This window comes from Lissotriton vulgaris, chromosome 7 (genome assembly GCF_964263255.1).
Source record: "Lissotriton vulgaris chromosome 7, aLisVul1.2, whole genome shotgun sequence".
Taxonomy (NCBI): Eukaryota; Metazoa; Chordata; class Amphibia; order Caudata; family Salamandridae; genus Lissotriton; species Lissotriton vulgaris.
In genome coordinates, this window is record NC_141695.1 from 948,830,060 (window position 1) to 948,848,882 (window position 18,823).

The window sequence follows — 18,823 nt, forward strand, 5'->3', positions numbered from 1 at the left end:
TAGAACCTTCCCAGCCCAGGCAGTTCTCCTCAGATTTTCACTGCACTTCATGTGTAAGGGAGTCTCCCTGAGTGCCTACTCAGTTTTTGTCTTTTTCTCTTCAAAATGTCTGAAAAGAAGGCTCCTTTCAAGGCTTGTGGAACCTGCTTTAAGAAGAGGGTCCATGTGGACGACCAGCACTCTGGCTGCATTTATTGTCTGCACCCCTCACATGTTGTGAAGGATTGTAGAATTTCCCGTACCTTCCCTTCAAAAACCATCAGGGATAGAGAGGCAAGGGTTCTTTTGTGGTTAAAATCATCTTCCAGAGATGATGAGGACAAGGCCTCTACCTCCAGCAAGAGAGCCAGATCCAGAGAGAGCTCTTCTCCTGAGAGGAAGAAAAAACTTAAATCCTCTCAACGAGTCTCAGAACCCTCAAAGAGTGCATCACTTCCTTCAGGACTGTCCACTGTGAGTACTACTACTTCTACCTCTTCAATTTCTTCTGTTACGACCACCACTTCAGCTATTACTTCTCCTGTGGTGTCTGCTAAAATTCAGATGTCGAAATCATCGTCGACTGTCCCGTCGTCGACGGCCCCATCGACGAAGATCCTTTCAGCTTTGTCGACTAAGGCTCCGTCGACGAAATCTACAGGCCCGTCGACGGCAGTTCCATTGACGAAGCCATCTACGGGCTCGTCGACGAAGTCACCATCGACGGCCTCGTTGACAAAGGACTCGTCGACTAAGACACCATCGACGGCCTCGTCGACAAAGGAATAGTCGACGAAGACACCATCAACGGCCTCGTCGACAAAGGAATCGTCGACGAAGACACCAACGACGGCCACGTCGACGAAGATACCATCGACGGCCTCGTCGACGAAGGATTCGTCGACATAGACACCATCGACGGCCTCGTCGTCGAAGGATTCGTCGACGAAGACACCATCGACGGCCTCGTCGACGACGACACCATTGACGGCCTCGTCGACGAAGGATTCGTAGAAGAAGACACCGTTGTCGACGGTCTCGTTGACGGCAACATCCATACCGTCGACGGCAGCTCCGTCTACGGAAATGTCATATATGAGAGCTTTGTCATCAGCTCATCTTCTGCACGACACACCTCCAAAGAGGATGCAATATACTCATTTTCAAATTAAAACTTATCAGAGAGACTACTCTCACATTTCTCCACTGGTTCCATCACATCTTTTGGAGACCTATATGGATGTGGAATCTGATAACGGCGAAGAGGATGAGGGACCTTTTGGGGTTGCCCGTCACCCTTCACAATTGAACATCAAATATCAGGAGGATGATGAGGACTATGACCAGGATCATTATGCGAATGAAGACTTGTCAATGCCATACCATTCGCCCCAGGCAAGACCCTCTCGTTCAGAGGACACAAGTCATCTCCCACCTACTTTGATCCAAGATCTACAAGCAATGCTGGCACACTATCGCCAGAGATTTCCTCCAGCTCCAGTTACACCTTCTGTGCAGCCTGTTCAGGCTGACATACCAAGGCCTCCTTCACCGCAAGCTTTGTTGTCACCAAGGCAGGACGCTGACCCTGCACCTCAAGCTGACACTGATACCTCTTCTCAGGATGATAATGAGAGCAGGGAAGAGGGCGAGTTGCCGGGTCATACACCTAGGGATCCGTGGGATGATTATGTCATTCCCATGCCTTCACCTCCTATTCCACGCCCGTCAGATTCTCCGCCGGAGGATATTGGCGGTTTTCACAATCTTATGCACCGTGCTGCTAGTAGATTTGAATTGTCTGTCACAGTTGAGCAGTCTGCTTTTTGCATGACTTTAAAGAAGGGTATCGCAGAGTCACCAGAGCCATACCTATTATCGATTACATATGGAAGGAGGGCCTCAACATCATGAAAACGCCTGCTTCCATTCCGGCAGTCCTTCCAAGAATTGAAAAAAGTATCGAGCTCCTTCTGATACTCCATCTTGCTTAATAGGACACCCTCGACCGAACTCGGTCATATCTCAGGCAGCACAACAGAGGTCCAAAAACCCTGCCACTCCAATTTCGACACCTCCTGACAAGGACGGCAGGAGACTGGATGCAATTGGGAAAAAGTTCTCTGCTAATGCAGCGGCCTCCATTAAGGCAGCTAATTCACTTGCTATTCTGGCCCGTTATGATAGGCAGATGTGGTCAGATCTGTCTGAGTTCCTTGATCTGATCCCTGAGGATAGTCAGCAGGAAGTACGCCGAATCGTACTTGACGGTGAAAGGGCGGCATAGGAAATCATTGATTGTGCCCTTGATATTTCCAACACCAACTTTAGACAATTGGCAGGAGCAGCAGTCCTTCGGCGTCAAGGTTGGCTTAAGGCTACCACCTTCAGACCTGAGGTCCAAATGAAGATCTTGGACATGGCATACGATGGGGGATTCACTTTTTGGGAAACACATCGATGACGCCTTACTGGCGATTAAAACCGATTCGGACACTGCCAAATCTCTAGGTACCCTTCAATACAAGAGGGGGTCCTTTAGAGGAGCAAGAAGCCGTGGATATCTTCCAGAGGGAACTATTCCAACCAGCAAAATCAGCAGTACCAGTACAAACAGCCGTACTATCAGTCATCTTACAGACAACCTGCCTCTGGTAGTTTCTCTCGTCGGCGAGGGAAATGGCGTTCAAACAATCAAGGGCGTGATTCCAACAAGCACCAATGAGCTGAGCTTTGCCGGACGTCAGTCATTTATCCTCCCCTCCCCGTGGGCGCCAAAATTTCTGCTTTTTACCAACAGTGGCGGAAAATAACTTCGGATCAGCGGGTCCTGGATCTTGTCAGGAATGGACACACTCTGGAGTTTTTACAGAAACCACCAACAGTGCCGCCCAGGGGTCCTCCTCCCCCTCGTCTTCACTTACTATTCAAAGAGGCCTTAAAGATGCTACGCAAGAATGCGATAGAACGAGTTCCTGCCTCTCAAAAAGGGAAAGGATTTTATTCTCGCTTCTTCCTCGTAGAGAAAAATTCAGGAGAGTGGCGTCCAATATTAGATCTGCGCAAACTCAACAAATATCTGAAGAAGCAGAGTTTTCGCATGGTGACGCTAACGGACATTCTGCATTGTCTCAACAAAGGGGACTTTATGGCTTCTCTGGATCTGGAAGACGCCTACTTCCACATTCCTATTCACCCAAAACATCGCAAATACCTAAGATTTGCAGTGGCTGGCGTCCACTTTCAATTCAAAGTGCTTCCATCCGGCCTGAAATCGGCACCAAGAATATTCACCAAATGTTTGGCTCCGGTGGCGGCCATGCTGAGGTCACAGGGAATACAAGTTTTCCCATACCTCGACGACTGGCTACTAAATGGACCATCAAGAAAAACCACGATGGAGGTGGTCAGGAGTTCTTTTCTCAAATCTGGGACTGACCCTCAATTCCAGCAAATCTCAGCTTCAACCTCGTCAGGAGTTGACTTTTCTAGGAGCAGTGTTAGACACATGCCAGTGCAAAGAGTTCTTGACTCAGGAACGGCAAAACAAACTATTAAGGCTGGCAAAACAAATATTTGCAAGAAGGTCAGTTTCGGTTCGGACATTTGCTTCCCGTTTGGGGATGTGCTCGTCTGCAATCAGCCTCATCCCTATGGCGAGACTCAGGATGAGACCACAGCAGAAGGAGTTACTTCGACAGTTGAGGCAAGTCGACGGATCATTCGACGATCGCATCAAAATAACATCCAAGATGAAGCAAGCCCTTCTTTGGTGGTCGAGGGCGCACAACCTGTCGCCCGGCCTCGCATTTCTTCACGAAATACCGGAGTTCATCCTTACAACAGACGCTTCCATGGAAGGCTGGGGAGGTCACCTCCAGGACCTTCAGATTCAAGGACGATGGTCTCGTCAGTACCAAAAGAAACACATAAACAGCTTGGAGCTGAGAGCCATTTTTCTATCCCTACAAGCTTTTCTTCCAAGGATTGCGAATTCGTCAGTGCTGGTGCGCACGGACAATACCACCAGCATGTATTATATAAACAAACAAGGAGGAACGAAGTCTCTCACCCTGTCGTTGGAAGCTCAAGAAATGTGGAAATGGGCCATACTCCATGGCATATCCCTCAGAGCAGAACATGTACAAGGTATTCAGAACTCTCTAGCCGACAACCTCAGCAGGACTTTCATGAGCTGTCACGAATGGGAACTCGAGCAACAACAAGTGGACAAGATCTTTCAAACATGGGGAACACCAACACTGGATCTTTTTGCCACGCGACAGAACCGCAAATGCCTGTTTTACGCCAGCAGGTTTTCTCAACAGGGATCAAGGGAAAATGCCCTTTTGATGAGATGGTCCGGGATCTTTGCATACGCTTATCCTCCGATCCCACTCATTCCGAAAGTACTTCAAAAGATGAAGAGGGAGCATTGCACTCTCATCCTCATTGCTCCCCGTTGGCCAAGACAGTATTGGTTTCAGGAACTTCTTCTACTCTCTCAGCAGTTCCCACTTCGTCTCAAACCGACAGTGTCCATGTTAACAAGGGAAGGGGGCCAGATCCGCCATCCGGATCCTCAGTCGCTGCACTTGCACGCCTTGCTTCTGACTTCCTAGAGTTCAAGGATCTTAACATCTCCTCAGACTGCAGGGCAATCTTATCACAGGCCCATGCGCAAAGTACCATCAGGACATATCGTTTTAAGTGGAAACGGTTCTGTTCTTGGTGTGGAGAAAATAATGTTCATCCACTCCAAGCTCCACCTGAGGACATTCTTCCTTATCTGCTGTCCTTAGCTAGAACAGGACTGGCTTTCTCATCCATTAAGGTACATCTGGCGGCAATATCCAGATTCAGAAAGTGTTCCAACAAACCATCTTTATGTTCATCAATTTGATCAAACAATTCCTTAAAGGGCTCTTCCGAGCTTTTCCACCAGTTCGGCCTCATCCTCTTCAATGGGATCTTAATATTGTGTTGTCCCAACTTCTGAAAAGGCCCTTTGAACCTATTCATAAAGCGGAGCTGAAGTTTCTAACTTAGAAAGTGGTGATTTTACTGGCTCTCACCTCTGCCCGCAGAGTCAGTGAGATACAGGCCTTCACAATTGCACACCCATTCTTGCAGTTTTCTAGAGACTTTGTGATGCTTAGGACCAACCCAAGAATCATCCCAAAGGTGCCGACCCAATTTCACATCAATCAACCTGTCAAGCTCAAAACTTTTTTCCCGGATCCTAAAACTCCGACGGAGAAAGTTTTACATTCCCTAGATTTGAAACGGTGTTTAAAGTTTTATCTTCAAAAAACAAAGGACATACGCAAATCTAATCAACTTTTTGTTGCTTATGGTCAAGCCACCTTGGGTCAAGCTGTAACAAAGGCAACTATAGCTAGATGGTTGTCATCTACCATTCTCTTCTGTCATGACAAAGCTAACAAACCTTTGGCAAGAAAGGTTAAAGCGCATTCCACCAGAACAATGTCAGCGTCCACGGCCCTCTTCGCTGGAGTGACGCTGGAGAACATTTGCCGAGCTGCTACGTGGAAAAGTGTGCACACTTTTACAAAGCACTACTATCTGCAGTCGGCAACTCATGATGATACAGCAGTTGGGGAAGCGGTGCTGCAGCATCTTCTTCACTAAGGTTAGACTCTTTATAGTCTTTTCTTCTTCATTTGACTGTTTTAAGCATATGTATTTTATCATGATGTTTTATTCTTTTCTAACGCTGTCCTAATCTGTGATGTACTTTATGAAGGTTTTTGATGCATATGTTATGTAAACAAGTTTGTGCTCTATAACCTTCCAGGTTGTGTGGGGGTGTATACGATTTATTTTGTCTCCCACCTTCCTCTAACAACAGACGTGATGTCACTGCTTGCTACTCTGATTCAGGCATGTGAATCTATGAAAGATACCTCAATACTGGATAGGAAAACAAGTTACTTACCTGTAACTACGGTTATCCAGTATTGGTATCTTTCATAGATTCACATGCACCCACCCTCCTCCCCGGCAGGGCAGTTCTATTTTATGGATACTTATTCTCACTTGTGCTGGGAAAATCTGAGGAGAACTGCCCGGGGTGGGAAGGTTCTAGAGGGTGAGGACAGCTGATTGGCTGAGGCTAGTATTTCAGGTCTTTTAACATAATGAGGTAGATAGGCTGCTAAGTTTTGGGCCTAGCTAGGCCTTCAGCCTTTCCAGCCTACTACAAGAAAGTTTTTAGGCACTGCTATTGTATATATTTTTACTGTGGGACTCCCGCCTCGACGTCGGGGAATGATTCAGGCATATGAATCTATGAAAGATACCAATACTGGAAAACCGTAGTTACAGGTAAGTAACTTGTTTTCTTACAACTAAATGTTTAATCAGAAATGCACTTAGCAGATTGTTTTTTCATTCTTTAGAGAGGGAAAGTGCCAGACATGCTTGTTAAGACTCTATTTTGGCTTGTCAGTCCCATATAGCAATTGACGGTTCAGCCATATATTTTCCCAGGCACGACTATGACCATGCCTAGCTTTTCCACCTCTAACTTGTTCATACTCTGTGTTGACTATCACCCTGGACATCTGTAACAATCATGCATGCCAACAATGCATGCCATGCCACACTTGGTACAATACTCACAGTTACTTCTTTCACCCCAGACACCTTTCAGCCCTTCCTCCAGATGAATTCTTTGAACAAGGCTATTTGTGGGCCGAGTGTTGGAGTAGTGTTGTAGCGCATCCGGCTGAGAGGCATATAGGATGCCCCTTATTCCAGTAGGGAAGAGACACAGCATGCAGAAACAGCGTGTCACATCTCTAGAATCCTCTCTGAGAGTTCTCATGACTAGGGTGCGAGTAGCACTGAGGCATAAACAAAGATTCTTGCTCCTCCATGCTTTCCCAGCTTGTGTGTGTGTATGTAAATGTATAGGCATTTATATAGCGCACTACTTACCCGTAGGGTCCCAAGGCGCTTCGACCGCTGCGAAACCCTTCCGGGCTTCCCTGAGAGATGGTCCCTTAATGGGTATCTCCAGGGTGAGACCAGGCATCCCCGGCGGTCTGGTGGGGCCGTTAGTGAAGATGAGGCAAGCTAATGCCCAGAGTTGCCGAGTGTGATCGCTGATCAGAGTGGGCACCGAGGCGAGAGAATTATCGAGTCCGCTGACCCTGGTCCAGAAACCTGCCGCGCCGGGAATCGAACCCTGGTCCCGGGCCGTCCTCTGCTCTCGGGTCTGCCGCCTCTAACCAGTGAGCCACACTACTTCACTCTAACCAGTGAGCCACACTACTTCAGCTTGTCCATATTTGCGCCTCTGCACAGAGACGCATGCATCATTGATTCTGATCTGATCAAAGAGTTCTCAATGGCAAAAGAGTAAATGCATGGGGGTAGAAAAAGGATAAGGCAGTGAAAGAGGATGTTAAAGAAATCCCTTTCCTATAAAATACAAGCAATATTGTGGAGGGCAGGAAGAATTTCGAAAGCAAACTCAATACAGTGGAAGGGTAAAGCAACAAAGGCAAGTATGGGTGTGATAAAGCAACATATGGGTAAGCAACGCGGAAGGCCCTGGGAGTCAATGGGTAGAAGCACTTGTGAGAAAGTGCCCTCTTTCTTGCATGGTATGCCCCCACTTTTTGCTGAATTGCTGATGTTCTTTGACTGAGTGTTCCCTGGGCTCCTGCTAATCAGGTACCCAAGGCCTATGTTCCTTCCCTAAAACTGCATTGAAGCCTAAACCCAATTGGCATCTCTGGCCACATGTCAACCCCTGGTAAATTGTACCACAGGTACCCAGGGCACTGTGACCAGAGAACGCCTCTAAGGGATGCAGCACTTATTGTGCCAGCCTTGGAGGCCCTGTAGCCCGACACTCACACACTGCCTTTGCAGGCTGCGTGGATTGGTGCAGAACAAAGTCACCCCTCTAGCTGGGTGCCCTATGGCAGTGGTGAGGGCACAGGTGCATGAGCCCTGTACCCCTACAGGGCCCAAGTCTATTACTAGGCACTGTAAGTGCAGTGCTGCCTTTGAGAGTATATGGTGCTGGGAGTTTGTCATTACGAACTCCACAACACCGTAATGGCTGCACTGAAAACTGGGAAGTTTGATATCAAATTTCTCAGCACATTAAACCCACACTGATGCCAGTGTGGGATTTAATGTAAAATGCACAACAGAGGGCCTCTTAGCGATGCCCTTTGAAACTGGACCAACTCCTAGTGACCTGACTGAGTGGCTGCTTAGGCTGCCACCAACAGACATGTTTCTGGACCCCTGGGTCGAGAGCCTGCTGCTCTTGGGGGCCGGAAACAATCCACATCCTGGGACTAGGTGCCAAGCCTCCTCCCCCAAGATGGGCAGGGTTCACGAGAAGGGAATCTTCAAAGGCATGCTGCCTTCGTGTGCCTCCCCAGACCATTTGCTGCTTTCAGCAACTGGTCCCCACTGGTTCTACCCCCCACTGTGGACAGGAGAGCCAGCTGGAAAAACAAGTGAGTGAAAGAGGTGTGCCCAGCTCTGCCAACTCCACCCTTAAGGTTGGGGAGGCGAGGTGAAGCACAACTCTGAATCCTGGCAATATTGGGGGGACCTAGCCAACCAGGAACAGGGTCCTGCCCCCCTCCCACTGGAGGGTGGCACGATAGGGGTGTACCCACCCCAGGGAAGGGACCCATTGGTCCCTGCCCTTACCTACCTATTTAGGGGGCACCCTGAACCTTGCTTCCTCAGATCCAGACAAGGAAGAAAATGAGAAGAAGGACCGAAGAGCCGTGCAGAGCTAACAAGAGGACGACGCCCACTAACTTGGCCCCAGCCCTACCGGCCTGTCTCCCCCTCGAACCTGCTACTGTGAGATCCCAGTGTGTCCTGCAGCCAGCAACCTCCAGAAACCTGGAGGACCTACCTGCTTTCACTTCTAAAGACTGCATCTCCAGCGAACACCGGATTTTTTTCAAACTGCAGCTTTTGGCACCAGCCAGAGACCGCGAATCCAACCCACTCTGCACCCGCCGAACCCTGCCCTAGCTCGATGGAAAAAACATCATGAGGAGGTCACCCCGGCGATCCTGACCCAAGATCCAGTGACCCCTGACCTGCCTCAAGCCTTCAGCCGACACCTGCAGCCTAAATCCAGAGGGACCCCCTAACCTCGACCAGGAGCTGGTAAGAAGATCCGACCCCAAAAGGCACCCCTGCACCCAACGCCCCACGGCCTTGTGTGCCCAAACCGACGGTGCCTAACCAACCCTTAACTTCCCAACTTTCCTTTTCAATTGGTGGTCGCACCCAGAAGTCCTTCGTCTCCCTGCCTGCAGTGCTTTTGCAAAGTGGCAATTGGCCATAGAAAACAACAGGGCGCCCGATGTTGAAACAGCACTCTGCACCCTGCACCCGGCCGCCCCAGTGCTGCTGAGGGTGCACCTTTTGTGCTACTTTGTTTCCCCATTTGCCCTGACCTTAACCCTAGGAGCTTTGCTTCCACAACCCAGTGGCCTGCTTGCGAGCAGCCACCAACCGGAGGCTCCCTATCCCCCTTGGATAACATTGGGCCTCAACACTCTGCACCTAGCCGCCCTAGTGCTGCTCAGGGTGCAACAGTGCATCACTGACCCTGTGGGACCCCTGAGATTACCCCCAGAACCTTAACTCCCACAGTTAATTACTTACCTGTGAACTGTTAATCTGTTTTTCCTCCTTAGCATAACATTGACAATTTTCTTCCAAAACGTTTCTAAGTGTGGAGTTTTTAAATCTAAAAATATTCTTTAAAAATCGGGCATATAACCAAAACGTATTTACTTACCTGTTTACAGAAAATGTCCCAGTGCTGAATCCAGGTATCCAGTACTGAGTAAGAAAAGTAACATACAAAGTAACTTACCTGTAATTTACTGAAAAAGTCTATTCATTTCAATGCACTGTTTTTCATCAAAAACACAGTGGCGTTTTGAAATCTAAAAATATTCTTTAAAAATCATGCGGATAACCAAAACGTAATTACTTATCTGTTTCCAGGAAATGTCCCAGTGCTGAATCTAGGTATCCAGCACTGAGTTAGAAAAGTAACGTAAAAAGTAACTTACCTGTAATTTACTAAAAAAGCCTATTCATTTCAATGTACTGTATTTGCTAAAGTGCTGCAATTTATTGCATCCTCTGTAAATCAAACAAAGTACAATTTCTCTTGCATTTTCAAACTGTTCTATATCCAGTAACTTATTACTGAAAAGTATTTAATGCTTACCTGTGCCAGGCTTGCTTGGTTCTAAAAATAAAACAACTGCATATATATTTTTATACAAACCCAATTGGCATAGAGTCCAGTTATTGAGTGTGTGAATTAATTTGCTGAGTGAGTGTGTACATCAAATGCTTAACACTGTCCTCTGATACTGCCCGACCACTCTACCACAATTAGAGAGTAAGGTTCTATCTAACTTTAACCTCTGCCTACCTCTGGGGTCACTTGGACTCTATGCACACTATACCTCATTTTGGTGTAGTATATATAGAGTCAGTTTCTTACAGCACACCAGTGAGCAGAACATGGAGGAGAGTGGGTAGAAGCACTGGTGACGAAGAGCACCAGGAGGTAATCAGTACACAAGTCAATCAAAGCGACGGTTAAGAGGGAATGCTTCCTGAAAGGGACAAGCACAAGAATGACAAATTGGGACATGAATAAGAAAGAGGCAATCGAGAGTGACCATGAAAGTCAACCAGTAGTAAACAGTGGGAGGGGTCAAAGTTCTAGTGTTTTGTTGAGGAGCCACAAAATGCCCCACAGCATACAGTGCACATGCTGTATATAGGTTCGACCTAAAATGGATCAACAAGTGCCCTCTTCTCCATTTTTTTACTGTTCAAGAGACCGAGAAATATAAGGCATGTATCTTCTCCAGGCATTACTGTCTGAGGGGAAGCAGTGTTTGCAAGAGAAGTCTGGGATTAAAAGCTGTACCAAAATTCATTGTAGTTCTTCTTTTTGTATTTCAGTGTATATGGGGCTCGTATTGGAAAGATTTCCGGTGGGGCTATGGCTGCTGCCACTCTTTTGTCAAGTTTTCCTACTGTACTGGAGAAGCTGGAAAAGAAATCGCTGTAAGTGTTTGGAGAATGTTATTCAATACGTACTGGCTGACCTAAAACAAGCATTCATATAAATGCTACCTAAAATGCATAGCTGAAAGTTTGCTTTACAAGTGTAATGTTTATGCAATTAAAAGCATATGGATGGATCCTTTATGTGTTTAAAGCCATACATATTCACTGCTCTTGGCTCTATAAATGTAATCTGAATGCTGCTTTTTTTTGTGAATGATTCCCATTTGAGGAGTTATTGGGAGAGGTTGCTATCAAACCATGTAAACCATGGTAGCTATCATAGTGCGACAGGTACTCTTGTTACCCTACGACCAAACGGAGTAGATCTACATCAGTTTTTGCATTGGCAGAATGATGGTCACCAGTAGGGTAGTTATAACCATTTTTCCACAAGACAGGCGTTTTTTGACTTGCCTACAACTTTGGCACTGTTTGATGAATCTTCACAACATTTTCAAAGAGAATGTGCTCCAGTGATTCTTGTTGCACACAGAAATTTTGGGGCGATTCATGAAGTGGGGATTTAAAAAAACGGGGTTAAAAAAAGGGTGCGTTTGCATTGCTAGTTTCCCATAGGACATGTCAACACTCACGGCTACAGCCCGGACCACTGAATGGAATTACACCAGATTTGGCAGAAGGCTAGATTTTGATCCGTAGATTGTGCTTTGTTTTATTTGGTATAAATCCATTCAGTAAATCTGGAGAAATGTAGGTTGAAAATTATAGTGATATCTGTGGTCACCAAGCCTTAGCGAAAAAAGACGAGCTTGTGGAGGGAAATGCACAGCTCTAATTGGCTGCCAACACTTCAAAAGGAAGTGCTAGCAGCCATCTTGGGACTCGCTTCACCGAGCCCAAACCCCCCAAAAAAGTTAAATAAAATAAAAGGGGCAGGGTAGGAATATCCTGTCCCATGCCATAGTCTTTTACTGCGAGGTCACAATGAATTTGTGGTAAACTTCTTTGTAGAACATAAGCGCGTGCTTACGCAATTGATTTAAAAAAGCCCCGAATGGGGCAAGTCCTGAGGGGATATGTAGCAGTATGCGTGGCGGGCCGTACGCCTTCCTGGGGAAATGAATAATTGAACTACGAGCAGCCCGCGCAGGCCCCTGCAGCCCTGGAGCCCGCCACCTCACCAGGGCAATGTTTTATAGAAGTGCGGGAGGACCAACACGGCCCCCACAGCCCAGGGTACTGTCACCTCCCTGGGACTTAAGTAAAAGTAAATGCATGGGGGCTGCATGGCCCACCTGCAGACCCGGAGACTTATCACCTCCCCGGGGCAAATGACAAGAATGGAGTGGGGCTGCTGGCCCACCTCCTGGAGCCATACATGGCCCTGGGGACCACCCCCCACCCCCACCAGGGCCGGCTCCTGATATGTCCCGGGGTGCCCACTCCAACACATCTATTTGCTATAGTTTGGCGAGAGCTTTACAGCTCTTGCCAAGCCATAGCAAACTGTGCTTCGCTTTCAGCAAGTGAGAGCATTTTTCTCTGCTTGTTCAAAGCGTGGCACAATTGCTTTTACAAACAGTGAGCCGCATGTTAGCAGCTCTCTATCTGTAAAAACAGTTCCGGCTCCCACATCATTGCTCAGTGGATGCCCCGGTGAGACCAGGGCACCCTCAACAGAGGTCGCCTCCCATGGGGATTGCAAATGCTGGGGGCGGGGTCCCTTCCAGCCGAAATTTGCCAGGGAGCGGGTCCCCCTCCCCCATTTCATAATGTCCTAGCCCCAGGGGATGGCTCCCTGGGATCCATAGGAGCCCAGGGAAGGGGGCACACTGCCCCCTCCTGTAAAAAGTAGTAAAAAAAGCCCAGCACCACAAGTCGTCTGAGGCCCCACCCCCTTAAATCACCACTTTGCAAATGCACCTCCTGGTGCACAACTGGATGGGGAATGAAGTCCTCTTGGCTGCAGAGGGCTCTTGGGGGCCAACTAGCCCTCCTGTTATCTCCAGTTAGTCCCAAACAGCAGGAGTGCTGGGAGGACTTCAAATGCCATGTCCCCTTCCGTCACCACTCTGCAAACGCACCTCCTGGTGTACTGCTGGTTGGGGGATAAACTCCTCTTGGATACTGAGGGTTCTTGGGGGCCCAGCAGCCCTCCTGTTACCTCCAGTCAGTCCGACAAATCAGGATTCCTGAGATTTGGTTGGAGGCCCTCCCCCTTTCGCCTCCACTTTGCAAATGCAACTACCAGTTAAAAAACATATAGAAATGTGCTCAAACAAAGGTGACGAGGGCCTTATAGTTAGGAAATAGAATTTGAAAAACCTTACAAATGAAAAAAATAGGGTTACAGGGACGTTCTAGTTAGGCTCAGATTTCACTCATACAAAACAATTGAAATTCCACAGTTATAGTTACCTGAGCTATCTATAACTGACGCCCCAGCAATGCATTGCTTATGACCCCACATATTACATCACTCATAACATGGTCAGTGACATCACTGATGATATCTCAAATGACATCGCTGTTGACATCATCCACAGAACCACTCACACACACACACTAAAACCCCATACAACCTCTTGTATGCCCACAACCACTCACATACCCAATCACAGATCCATACCAGGACTCAAAACCCTTTCACTCCTCCATAGACACTCATTCACCCACTCATTCATACATCCACTGACACAACCATTCACTCACCCATACAGCTACTCACAGAGCCACACACTGACACATCCACACAGGTACTCACTTATTCACCTACACAGTCACTTACACACCCACCCACACAGCCTCTCAACACAGCCACTAATTCACCCATACAAGCACTCACACACCTACACAACCACATACCCATTCACACATCCATACAAGCACTCACTCATACGTCAGTCGCCCATTCACAGTCACTCTCCAATACATGTACCCACCCATCGACTCACTTAACCAAACACCGACTCACTTAACCAAACATCCACTCAAACTGCCATTCACTCACCAATACAGCTATTTACACATCCAGTCTCATCCATCCAGACACCCACTCACTCACCCATGCAGTCAGTGCACACCCAGTTACCCACCAATAGAGCCACTCACTCACCCATACAGCCACTCACTCACCCATACAGCCAGTGACAGACCCACCCACGCACTCACTAATTCAGCCACTCACACGCAATCTCACTCACCTACACATCTACTCACACACCCACTTATACACCCATACAGCAAATCACACACCCATATGTACACACAAGGATACATACAGTTACATAGCCACTCACATAATATATGTTAAAATACTATCAATCAGTAGTAGTACACCTAGAATACTAATTTAACTTTTGTAGTAGGTTAGTATATATGTTTAACACCCATAAACTCTTAAAAACACTGACAGTGACTTGATATCATCAGAGATGTCATCAGTGCTGACATTTATCATGTCATGAGTGATGTAATATGTGAGGTCATAAGCAGTACATTGCGGGGGCATGAGTTATAGTTAGCTTAGGTAATCATAACTGCGGAATTTCACTGCTTTTCTACGAGTAAAATCTGAGCTGAACTATAACGTCTATGTAGCCATTGGCTTTTTCAGTCTGTATGTGTATATATATGTTATATGTATATATGTATGTATAACCGTCTTACAAAATGTCGTCTGACCAGCCCAGGACCATGACTTCAGCTGTGCTTTCAATTGCCTTTTGGTATTCACCTAACTCTACTAATGTGGAGAAATCAAGGAAAGAAGAACCTTTTACCTGGCTCATTAAGTTTGGAAAATCCTGCTTACATACTTTTCACCTTCACTAGTGTGACTGACTTCTAAATTTCTGGCGCTGTTAACTCATTTAAAGGTAATAATTACGACTGCAACCCATTGTCCCAGCATCCTGACTGATCAGGAATACTCTGAAATCCTTTAACTCTGATTTAGAACATTGAAGCAATCGTATAATAGTAAAAGTCCCTTTTATAATGACTGTATCTTCAACACAGGGTACCGATATTTGTGAACTAGAAGATGAGCCTGTAGCAGATGAGATAATGACCAAGCCAAAAACTCTTGTTGAGGTAAGCTATCCATTCATCGCTAACCCCCACCCCTTTCGTTTGCTTTTCCTTGGTGCCAGCCCTCTCTGGTGTGATTACTGATTTACTGGTTCTGCAAATCTGCTAGGAATGGCTTGATTACCTCAAATTCTAAATATCAAAGTGCTGCTTGATAGTGTTTTAAAAGTTTAATGCAGGATGTCAGCATTGCTTGCCTCTTTTAACCCATTAACTGCTTTTTAATTGCTGAGCATTTTTTGATATTGGAGCACTTTGTGCTTAAGCCTTAATAACTTTTTCCAACAAAAGTATCAACACCATACTTGTGTCCTTTTTTCCAACATGTTGGATTTTATAAAGGAACACTGGGCCAAGTATTGTAACATTGTATTTGTTTATTTTAATGGGAAGGTGCTATTCAAAAACCTTGTATTATTATTTCTAAAAATGACATCCACAAAAAGTTTGAAGGGTACCATCTCCCCAACTTTCAGGAACAAGCCAATCTGTTAAAAAAAATAAACAGATTTGCATCTGTTTAACTGACAGACTATAATTACTATGTTTTTTCTATGTGATCTACCTACTTGCTGTTTGTAGAGGAAATAGCTGTGAAGTCCATAAGTGAACCTGGAAAGTTGTATAGTTCTCTGGTATTTGATCTTTCAGAGATTCACATTTCTTGAATCATTCCCTGTCATAGTAGTAGGAGTTCCACAGTAAAACTAGAAACGCAGTGTAATGTTAAACATAACTTGGTAAGACCATAAAGCCTTGGCTTTAGTAAAATATCTCTAGCATTTAAAAGAGACTAAACTTCAACCAATCAGGTAGGAGCACCCTCTAGAACACTCCCCTCAGAGGCCTCTGTCTCTCTGATTTTCTACCGCACGTCGTGTGAGGGAGTCTCTCTTGAGCTCTGCTCAGTTCAACCTGCTATCCAACCTTCTGAGAGATTTTACCAGTGATCATCTGCTTCAGATCTGACTGTACAAGGTCAGAACTGGCTAAAAAAAAAAAAGGTATTCACAGACCATGTTGAATCTTTAGAAAGAAGAAGCTGCATTTGAAGGACCAACACAGCGACTGCATATACTGCCTCTGCCCATCTCACAAGGTAAAGGATTGTAAGATCTTCCATACTTTTTCTTCAAAACCCCTAAAAGACAGGAAGGTTAAGTTATTGTTGTGGCTCCAAAAGCTTAAAGCCAAGGAAGATCCTGTTTCAGCGGAAGACAGTGAGAACTCTTCCTCATCTACCAAAGGGGTTCAAAAGAGGGAGAGATCAGAAGTTTGGTTACCACACAAGCCTCCCAAAACATCTTCAACAAAGACCCACCATGGATCTTATAGAGAGCACAGAACCTCTGAAAGGCATTCTCACAAGCTACATATTTCATCAGGAAAATTCAAAATCTGAACCTTTTACACCTTCTCCTCAGGTTTCTCACATGTTCAAGAGACTGTTGTCTGCACCATTGACAAAGAAATCACCGACTTGCACACCATCGACAAAGAAATCTACTTTGATGGGAACAGCATCGACCAGGACAACGGTAACAACAGTGATCATGGACTGTTCAGACGACGACAACTACATCAACAATACAGTAGATGGTTGAGTTGGTCCCTGCTACGTTGCTGATGAAACAGCTGACAGTCATGCTAGTTACATCTACAGTGCTGGTCAGACTGCTACCAGCAAACTCGTCGATGAGAGACAAAACAAGGGAAGAAAAAAGGATCTGGAAAAAACAGTATCTTTTAGGCGAGAGCATACATCTCCAAACAAAGTATTATTCTTGCCACCTAGTCATCTGCTGGATGAGGATGACACTAATGATGATGGCTCTTTTGGTGTGGCACACTGTCCATTAGAGCTGCATGTAAAGTATCACCAAGATGATGACTAGGAGTAAGAGGAGTATTCGGGCAAGGAGCATTACCCGCCTCAGCAAGCAAGCCTACATTATTTAGATCAGTTGCAGCCATATCCACAGCAACAATACCAGGAGGATGTGATATGCCTCCCAATGTGTGACTGACCTACAAGTGATGCTCGCTGATTACCACAAGCGATTCCTAACTACAGTTGCCTCGCCTAGGCAGGTTACCGTGCCTTCTCAGACTCCATGGGTGCAGCCTTCCACTATGCAAATGCAAAAAAATATCCCAAAAGCTGCCTCCTAAATGCATGCACCACAATCCAAAACCATGCTAGTGGAGGATAGATTGTTCTCTGATGAAGACAGGAAAGAAGGGGAACTTGGAGATATCCACACTGAGTGGGATCATTATCTCATTCTGACTCAGTCATCCCCAATACCAACACCTACGGATTCCCCGCCGGAAGATATAGGAGGTTTCCATAATCTCCTAGAGAACACGGCAAAAAGGTTTGACCTTCCAATGCCAACAAAGCAATCTGACTGTTTCTTATACTATTTTAAAGAAACCTTTTGTAAAACTGTCCAAGCTATCCCTATTGTTGATTACATATTGGCGGGAGGTATCAGAACAATGAAAAATCCAGCTACAGGGGCTGCAATGTTGCCACATCTAGATAATAAGTATAAGGTCTAGAACAGTGGTTCTCAAACTTTTGACCCCTGAGGACCCCCATTGAGCCACCACTGGAAGCCGGGGACCCCCAAGCAATTTGTAGGATTTAAATTTCAAACATTAAAACAGTAATTCAGAAAAAATTAGCACACGTGTGCACACAAAACAAATACTCAAATTACTAATGATTATGGGGCATATTACAAGCCCCTATCACCATGGGAACATCACTTTTTGAGATGTTCCCGTGGCGATAGGGGCTTTGCTTTATTTACAAGGCAACGTTAACCCACTTAAAGTGGCTTAACGGTGCCTTGCAATTAAGACCCCCTTTCACCCAATGCTTAGCGTGAAAAGGGTGGGCAGTGGGTGTTCCGATGGGCGTTTCCCCTGCAACACCCATTGATTTTGACGCTGCCCCCTATTTACAAGGGCAGCATAAATGGGAAGCAGCGCCAAAATTAAGACCAGAGAAAACCTGGTCTGAACTTGGCGAAACAAGGGGAAATGCTTAATTTCTCTTTGTTTTTTCAAAACGCCTTGGATTGTTTATGTTCAGGAAGGTGACCCTTCCTGCACATCAACAACCTTAAAAAAAAAAATGACATTTTGTAACTTCCATGTGTGCTGCATTAAGCAGCACACATAGAAGTGACAAAATTACATTTCAAGATTTTTTCTGTGCAGGAAGGGGGATCTTCCTGTACATAAACAATCTTCCCCTGTTAAGTGTAGCGCCAGAGCTGCACCATATTCTTGTAAATATGGTGCAGCCCTGCGTTTCTGAAGGGGCGAAGTGTGCTGTTAAGCCAAGAAGGCTAGTGACACTATCCGCCACTTCTGTTGTATTTTATATTGAAAGAATTTGCAAGAAAACAAAAAAAGTTAATGGGAAGGTTGGTGCTGCATCTCCGTGACTTTTCAATGTTTGGCTTTATTTCGCAGTACGAGGCTCCTGCTCCTTCCCGGGCCAGACTGGAAACCCAAAGCAGCCCTGGCAAATGATTTCAGACCAGTGCCCATACGGTGCACACCAAGTGCAGTGATTGAGCCTGACCCCTACAAAGGGGGCTTTGGGAGGCTCTCCCCTTAAGAAATTTAGGAAATAATGGTGCATTCCACAACA

At 46.1% G+C, this 18,823-nt stretch overlaps 1 protein-coding gene across 2 annotated transcripts in view; it reads left to right on the plus strand.

Moving 5' to 3' along the window:
* SLU7 (spliceosome associated SLU7) overlaps positions 1–18,823 on the plus strand; it is a 313,168-nt gene that overhangs the window by 196,323 nt on the left and 98,022 nt on the right. For both annotated transcript variants that reach the window (XM_086931394.1, XM_086931393.1), the window contains exons 13-14: positions 10,993–11,097; positions 15,082–15,156. In XM_086931394.1, coding sequence (XP_086787520.1) covers positions 10,993–11,097; positions 15,082–15,156 — 180 coding nt within the window. The remainder of the gene's footprint in view (positions 1–10,992; positions 11,098–15,081; positions 15,157–18,823) is intronic.